The sequence below is a fragment of the Hesperophylax consimilis genome, chromosome 23 (genome assembly GCF_061612785.1).
Source record: "Hesperophylax consimilis isolate HC1 chromosome 23, BYU_Hcon_1.0, whole genome shotgun sequence".
NCBI lineage: Eukaryota > Metazoa > Arthropoda > Insecta > Trichoptera > Limnephilidae > Hesperophylax > Hesperophylax consimilis.
In genome coordinates this window covers 7,529,319-7,538,239 of record NC_142858.1, presented here as the reverse complement: position 1 = coordinate 7,538,239, position 8,921 = coordinate 7,529,319, and the positions used below count along the sequence as shown (strand labels likewise).

At 35.7% G+C, this 8,921-nt stretch overlaps 1 protein-coding gene across 1 annotated transcript; it reads right to left on the bottom strand.

The window, feature by feature from the left end:
• Window positions 1-1,704: 1,704 nt before the first annotated feature.
• Window positions 1,705-8,904, bottom strand: LOC149412278 (3-hydroxyacyl-CoA dehydrogenase type-2-like). Its single transcript, XM_089646134.1, has 5 exons — window positions 8,674-8,904; window positions 6,394-6,558; window positions 5,592-5,756; window positions 4,481-4,718; window positions 1,705-2,931 (listed from the first exon to the last, which is right to left on the bottom strand). The coding sequence occupies exons 1-5, from the start codon at window positions 8,680-8,682 to the stop codon at window positions 2,741-2,743; spliced, it is 768 nt and encodes a 255-aa protein (XP_089502260.1). The 5' UTR covers window positions 8,683-8,904; the 3' UTR covers window positions 1,705-2,740.
• Between the last annotated feature and the right edge of the window lie 17 nt (window positions 8,905-8,921).

Below are 8,921 nucleotides of genomic sequence, written 5' to 3'. Positions count from 1 at the left end.
ATCTAATGTTTCACAGATTATTAATCTTCTGTACTCCAATATGCAATATATATGAACAATATGGTAAAACAACAGAAGGAAAAAGTTAACAAACGCCACCGATATCGGTCAGTCACTAATACCACTTATAACAAATATTATAATATAATTTTATTGTGAGGTGTCCGAGGGTAAAGTGCACTAACTTTGGGAGGTGATTCTACGTGATGATTATAGTACAAGTAAAAACGTCACATAACGTTTGGGATAAAACTGAATTTCTAAAAAGTTATTTTTTCTTTTTTACTTCTACCATCGTGTAGAATCACCTCCCGAAGTTATTTATATTATATTTTGTTCACTTTACCACAGGACCTAAATGTAAAAATAAGAGTATATACAGTATTACGGCAGTTCGGAAAGTAACCACCGTTTGGCTATAAATAAAAAGCCTGCATAGTACCTACTAACTATTTTTTTACATGACTCTATACTATAGCTTTCCACCATTTTTCAATACAGTCACCATTTAATCACAATTTATTTTTTTACATGACTCTTAAAACTATATCTTTCCACCATTTTTCAATACAGTCACCATTTCATCACAATTTATCACCAATTCGAAAATTCCTTCGGCATAAACCTCAGCCATCTGGGAATGTAGCCAACTTGTCACAGCATTTTCTCATTGATACAGAAGCGCTGGGCCCCAAGCAACTTCTTCATGTGAACCACCAACAGATAGAAATCAGATATAGCCAAGTCCGGGCTGTACGGGAGAAGGGTGTTGATATGCAAGTTTTTGTTATGTCTTATCAATGGTTGCTTCCCGAACAGCCCCTATATAAAAATATTTAGCCATATGCTTAGGTGTATGGCTAAATACCAGGCAACTACTCAATATGGACAGTGCACTCACTGAGGAAAATCGTAAGATTACCAACGAGACACTGACACCTTAGGAGACACATGCACACATGTAGGAAGTGTGAAGAGGATGAAGAGACTCTAATTCACCTATCGTGCCAACATCCAGCCCAGATTGGAAGAAGGCAGATACAGATACCAGAAGGGAAGGCATATTATGGAACCAGGAAACATAGCTGAGTACTCTATGACCAGCCTGTTGAAATTTATCAAAGGGACCAGGTTACTGTTAAAGGCATGAGTTTAATTTGGGAGATAACACAATGGGCCCATGGTCTGAGTGCTCAAGAGAACTCTCCGTAAACTATTTCCGCTTTATAAAGAAAATATGACAACACTTTTTTTTACTGTCGTGGGTCATTAATGCCATTTAATCGGTCAATCGCCATTTTAATGAAATTTCAACCCAACATAAACTGTATTGTTTGAGCTATAAGCGTCAAGACACATGTTTTTAACTGCATTCAAAGTTTTAGGCACAGAGCGTTACTTGCAAACATTTCAATGAGAATGGTTTTTTCCCTTTTTAATGTTGTCGAATATTTTATTGTAGTGCATAGTTTTTATACGATGAATTAATTAATTTAATAATGGGAATAATTGAATTCCCAACACTGTAAAACTATAAGAATAATATTTAATATTTTTGAACCAAAAAATACATTAAACATGTTTGTTATTTATTTACAAAAACAAAAGAGCAGGAAAAATGGGTAAAAAGTACAGTAATAACATAACAAAAATGTTTAAACTTGTTTATTTATTATCGCCATTTGAATTAAAGCATTACGTATTTCCATTCTTTATTTACATTTAATAAAACCATTGCAATAAAAACAGTATTACCTACCTACATAAATAAACCTTTGCTGTGTACACAAAACTACCCTTAGTTTAGGAAACTATTACAAAACCAAGTTGGTTAATTTTTAAAGGTCACCAAATGGCAGAACGCGGTCCAGATGCGGACCTTGTGTTAACAATACAAAATATTTTACACATGAAACTTGAGTAAGTAATTTGATAATTTTTCCCGCGCTTTGTCTTTGCTGCCGTCAATTCGCCAATAGATAGGCGGGCGCAGAACGCAAGATTGTCAATCGTCGGGTGGGTAAGGGTTGCGGAGCGGTCCAGATGGATCGATTTCAAAGAAAATGCAGTATTGAAACACCAAAAAAACAGGAAGTTTCTTGTCAAGAGTTTTGGATAAAATTTGTTTGTGGTAATAAATACACAAAAAAAATCGCCTTCAAACTTCTCACTTTGTTTGGGTCAACATATGTTTTTTTTTAGCATTTTCCAAGACAAAAATTATTAAAAATAAATTCCGGAGCAACCTTACCGATGAACATCTCCAAGATTCAATGACAATAGCCTGCACAAACTTTTATCCAAACTTCAGACGGATAGTCCAAAGGAAAAAAATGTCATTTTCCTCATTAAACTTCTTTTTATTCATAACATTTGTTTATTATTTAATAAAATTTATCAATAGAATTATATTATTACATTCATGTACCATTGTAACCATTTTTCTTTTATTTTAAGATACTGTATTATATTTTCTCTCTTCAAATTTTCGATCTAAACAAAAATTTGCTTGTGACCGATGTGTCCTTCTGTTTTATCATTATAAAAGGAAAGGGATTTTGTAATAAATGTGATTAACAAACCAAAGATTTAATAATAAATGTGATTAAAAACTATGCTACATACAAAAACTATGTTATAAACACAAAACTATGCTACATACACAAAATGTTATGTACACAAATTTACAACGTATACAAAAAAGTATGCAATGTACACAAAACTATGCCATGTTTTCAAGTTAATGCTTCATTCTGACGGCCCCGTCTATCCGAATGGTTTCTGCATTCAGCATGGGATTCTCAATGATGTTTGCCACGAGCATGGCGAACTCAGACGGGTTTCCCAGTCTCTGCGGAAACGGGATACTGCTGGATAGTTCAGCTAGGGCTTTGTCGGTAAGCTTGCCCGCCATTGGTGTTAGAAAAAGTCCTGAAAAATTGTTTTAATTTATTATTTTTTTTTTAATGTGTTAAAATCATAAATAGAATTGCTTAGGTTAAGAATGTGATTTAAAACTTGTCTCCTTTACAACTGAACAGAAAATCCCTATAAGTTTCAATACCGATTTAAAGAAAAACTGATTAAACATTAATTTTTAAATTGCCATTTGAATAGGAACTTTTGAGTCCTAGGTCCAGTGATGTATTTTCCTATGGGTAGGGGTGATTGCCCAGGGTGAACAGTTTCAGGCTAATTTTGAAACAATTCAATTCAGTCTCGAAAATTCTGCAAGCGATAATATTAAAGTTGAAGTGTTTGCAGAAATGAATCATTAATTGAAATAAAATAGATTCTTTTGAAATATACGAAGAGGCTGGCAAAATTAAATCTAATGTTAATTAATATAAATGTTCCCAAAAAAGCTCCATCAAAAGAACTTCCTTGTGATAAAACTCACGAGGGATAAGTGTTATTGCAATAAAGTGGCCATTTTCATGTGCACGCATTTCTTCCAATTCACGATCAGTGACAATCTACTTTTAAGTGAGCTTAAAAAAAAGCGAAAGTTGGCTTATGACAAGTTTTCATTCCTCTTAAGACTTGAAAAAAAAAGGTGAAGAAGATATAAGAAATGGCGCCAAAGAGTTACAAGTACAAAGGCTCTATCCAGAAGACTTTGCAAACGGTCTGCAAGATGAATGTGTAGTTTTCATATATTATATAAAATCTAAAAATAGCAAGAAACCAAAGAGCTTAAAGGAACCAAAGAACCCAAGACAGTTGGAGGGTTTTGATCAGAGGAAAAAAACTGGAAGTGGTGTTTCCGAACACTGAAACATTGATATTATGTTACTTGTTTTAACCTGTACAACAGTGAAAATCTGCAGTGCAGAGCTTTCACTCTCTGTGCCACGACAAATCAAAAATTATATGCGCTCTCTCAAAAGCAAAGAACGCTTAAATAACTTGTCTATTCTTAATACAGAGGCCGATATGACGAAATCATTAAGCTATGATTATGTGATTGATGATTTCGCCAACAATTTGGCACATCGTAAATAAAGAATGTAATAATATGTTAGAAGAGTAATTTAATTTATATTTACTTTTTTCAATACCCTTTCTCAAAATTTTATAAACTCTAACTAATTTGAAATTTAGTTATAGTTCCCCTCCCGCTGCCGCTATTCAAATTAAAATATTAAAAAAATCAATAAAGTCACATTAAGGACCATATTTCACCAGAAGACCACGGTGGCACAGACAGTTGGGGAACAAAACCAAATGTATAGCTTTCTTTGGAGGGTTCGTCACTTGGTGGCCGCTTGTTGTCACCACAATTTGGTGGCCAACACCAGCATCGGCGCATACCAACCAGTGTAGTGGCGCATAGCAGTGAACTCACTGGGAAGCTGCCCAACCGGTTATGCCACTGTGTTATCCCAGGGAAACATGGCCCTTTTCAGAAGAACACTGATGAATGTGAACTAAGCAAGGAGTATATGCCAAGACAGGGTTGTGTGACAGTTCAACCAACCTGGTGCAATGGTGACCACCCTGATTCCTTGTCCGGCAAGGTCTCTAGCGATTGGTAGCGTCATGCCGACCACCCCGGCTTTGGAAGCTGAGTAGGCAGCCAGACCGGCGTGGCCATCGTACGCCGCCACACTGGACGTGTTGATGATCACTCCCCTCTGGCCGTCAGCGTTCGGCGAATTCTCTCCCATCAGGCTTGCTGTTAAGCGGATCACGTTATATGTTCCAATCAGATTTATCTTGAAAGAGTAAGAATTTTTATTGACAATAAATTACAGACAGATATAATATTCCATGAAATAACAGAACATTGAAGAAAAAGAACAAAAAAAAAACAACAACAAATCTAACCTAACCTACTTTTGTGCTTTTAGCTTTATAATATTTAAAATGAAAAAATAATTTAAAAGAAAGACAAACATTCCCGGGTTACGAATAAGCTGACAATATTTGAATATCTCCCACAGTAAGTGGAAAATGTTGCTTGTGTTGTGATGGAGGAATTAAACACACTACGCCTGGGTGGGACCCAATTGCGATGTCAACTCAGCCACCGACCGGTCATATTATATCTGGAAATAAACCACTTAGGATCATGTAAAAGTTCAAATCAAATTTATGGCTGGAAATGATGCGATAACGATCCTTCATACCATATTTATCCCTATAATCAAATACCCTATAATATTAAAAGTACCTCCAACTTCTGACATTTCCCGTACATTCTGATGGCATCTTTCTACACTAGCGCCTCCTAGCCGTGTGAGTTGTGTGCCTTGGTTTTCTTTCGTATATTTTTATGGTTTTTATGTGAATTATGATATTATTTATTTTACGTTCATAAATTTAAAAATCTAATCATTGAAAGAGAACAAGCAAAACAAAACAACAATTGAACAAGCCATTGAAAGGAAAGTCAAAGTCAATATGCTACACTAGCATCTCTAGCGGCTTGAGTTGTTGATATTGCCACTATTTCACTGGAGTCGAACATATTATTAATATTATAGGGTATTTGCTATAATCGATCAACCTTGACTTTGAGACAACCTGATTGTTGAGAAGTGAAAAATAACTTACTTAGTATAAATAACTTCTAAATTTTAACTTACCCTTATAACCCTAGTGAAATCATCCAGAGGATATGGTTGCTTTTTCTTGAAGTTGTACGTTCGAGAAGCACCGAAAATACCAGCGCAGTTCACAGTCACATCTAATTTACCAAACTTTTCTTTTGTTTGGGCAACAGCAGTCTGGACATCAACTTCTGAGCAAACCTTAAAACACAAAATGTATTACATAAATGACATACCTACTCCAAGCAGATAATTTAAGATTTAATTTTTTCTAGAAGTTTGTCTAGAACTTTTCATAAGGATGGAGACTCATTACGCTATATGCATCATGGCTTGGTCTATTCCAGCATATCGCTCGCCATGCACTACCGTTGGGAATGTATGGCGAGCGATAAGCTGAAATAGGCCAAGACATGAAAATATAGCGCTCTTATAGGGTGGTCTGTCGCAGGTTTTAAGATGGGTATGAAATTTTGTTGAGATGGAGTTTCTTTAAACACTAATTCAAATCTGGTTCTTTTCTCAAATTGGCTGGTTTTGTTTTCAATTCCTTATTTTAGAAGTCAACGCATTTTCAAGGATGTTCACATAATGCTTATATTCTGATCTTGGTAGCACTTTGTTACACTGGGCTTTGTTACACTTTGTTCACTAAGTAACACCAAAATTCACTCACCCAAAGAGCCATAGTTCCCACAAATACTTTGGGGTTTTATAAGGACATAAATATTATACAGTATTAGGTTAGGTTTGTTGGTTCCATCTCTTTGATTTTCTTGAATGTTCTGTTTGTCATGAAACCGGCTTTTGTATTAAATACATTAATTAGCATTCTTACATCAACTGGGACAAAGAGTACATTGTGGCCGATCTCCTTGCTGAGTTGATGTCCCTTGGAGCTGGGCAAGTCGCAAATGATGACCTTGGCCCCCTCCTTGTGCAGCTTCTCTGCGGTCGCCCGGCCAAGCCCTGAGGCCCCCCCAGTCACCAGACCCACTAGGCCCTGGAATCCAAAGAAATAAATCATTTTATCAATGCTACAAAACCTCAGGATGGCACGCCACCTCATTACAGCCTTAACGTGCAACAAGCTCTTAACAACAGATTCCCTGGCTGTTGGATTGGTAGGAATTGTTCTGTTTTGTGGCCATCTAGGTAGAAGTCTTGATCTAACTTCTATGGATTTTTTCTTGTGGGGTTATCTAAAAACATCTTTTTTAAACAGAAAAAACTGGGAAATACAAAATGAGAGAATCCAATTGAGATAACAACATGAGAGAGCAATTACGACTGAGACTCCTGATAATATGATTCAGCGTACCTGGAGGGAGGTTGACTATGGTTTACATGTTTGCCGTGCAATAGGGGAACTCACATCGAAATTGTTAAAAATGTTAAAAAAATAAAACTGTGAAAAGCAAAGTATTTTACTATGGTATGTTTTTTTTATTAAGATATTAAAAAAATAATAATAATTATTATTTGATTGAGGATTGGACTTTCACTTTCACTTGGCTCACACCTATGCCAAATTCTAATTGGATAGTACCGAAATTTATTTTGTATATTACAGCAGCAAATTTTTATTTATTAAATATGTGTGTTCGCGCGTGTGCCCTAAATAGTTGATAGAATGCATTGTCATCGACAATGAGTCTATCTGCCTAGTTTTAGCTCAATCAAATGTCGGGAAGTGGGTTAATTATCACTTCCAAATTCCATTTCATTCATTTATTCATTCATGTTGCTTTATTATTTTATTTATTCATTAATTCAAACATGAGTATTAAAAAAAAGATTCCGACATGTACAAATAAATAGGATACCTTTGACAGACTTAGTTATTAAATGTTTAAATCACTGGCCCCTTTTTTAATGGCCTGTAACAAAAGAAACCCATATAAATAAACCCATAAACCCAATACCCAAAAGAAACCGAACTGATGTTGTGGGGGGCTTATTTTTGTAGTACCAGGTTCTGCCGGTAGGACCGTGTCCACCTAATTCACAGTCAGTAATTGACAGTGAGTATTCCAAGTGCTGTGTGAGAAGTCATCTTTTCGGCTGTTGTGAATTTTTTGGTGACTCTTATTTTGTGTGTACATCGTTTTTATTACCATGGCTGATTTTCGTGAACAGAGTTCTGAAATGACTCAAACTTTTTATCCAAGGTCATCATAGGTGACGAATCATGATGCTATGGACCCTGAAACAAAGTAACAACCAATCCAATAGAAAACTTCAAATTCACCTAGAGTTTGTTTTCCATATGAACCACAAAATTTGTGGCTCTTAAATTTGAGTTTTCCTCATAACATCATTATTGTAGGCCGTTTTAAATACTTCAAGAGTTTCTGTGCCAGTTTTCAAAACTTCACGGTTGTGAGCTGTGCATGAAAATCAGCCATCGAAAAACAAGGAGCATACAATACAACTGTCACCAAAAAAATCATACCAGCCAAAAGGACAACTTGTCCAGCGCAATGCTTGGTATACTGACTGGGAATAGATAGCTGTACACGGTCTTATCAGCAGAATCTGCTACTATAGAAACTGAGCCTCCAGCAACATCAGTTCGGTTTCTTTAGGGTACCCTCTCGTACCTAAAAGTATGGATACTATATTTCCATGGTATACACCCTTGGAGGAATATTTACATTTACAGGGTGTATCGGCACGTACCCGACAAACTTTAACCAGCTATTCCTTTTTAATTTGGAGTAAAAAATGTTATGGACACTTTGTTGTCCGGTAACATTTTTTTTCAATTAAAAAAAAAAATTCACACTCCGTCACTGTTATTGGCATTGTTTCTCGTGTTCAACAGCTGTTATTAGCAAGTGTGTCAAAAGCGTCTTCGCTCTTTCATACACACTAAATAATAATAGTTTAAATGAGATGAATGGTGTCATGCCATTTCGTTGGGATTGTAAAAGGGCGCAAATGTGGATACGTACGTACATTATTCAACGAAACTCGAATAAAATATTGCCAGATGGGTTTTCAAACTTTGACAAAGGATAAAACAGTGGTGATTAATAATTTTTTTAGTAAAAAAAATGTTTCCGGACAGCAAAGTGCCTATAACATTTTTACTCCAAATGTGCTTTGCAGGTACCTTAAACATTCTGCACGTGCAATATGACGTGTTGAAACTTGAAAATTTGAATAAAACCCGCCGAAATTGATGTTGAAAACCTCCTGGCGGATCAGTCAACGTTATGGACTAAACTTGTGACAAAAATTGCCTAACTGTGAAATATGGACTTTGGTATCTCCACCTTTAACAAGATAATTTTTGATTTTACTTGAAAGTGACATTTGTAGGCGCGAAACGGCTATCACAACAACCGAAGTGTCATTTTT

Excerpts from the sequence above, each read along its gene's own strand:
- LOC149412278 (XM_089646134.1), bottom strand. Across the intron at positions 5,757-6,393 it reads TACTCTTTGTCCCAGTTGAT|GTTTGCTCAGAAGTTGATGT; the intron begins GTAAGAATGCTA and ends TTGTGTTTTAAG. Across the intron at positions 4,719-5,591 it reads ATTTCACTAGGGTTATAAGG|ATAAATCTGATTGGAACATA; the intron begins GTAAGTTAAAAT and ends TACTCTTTCAAG.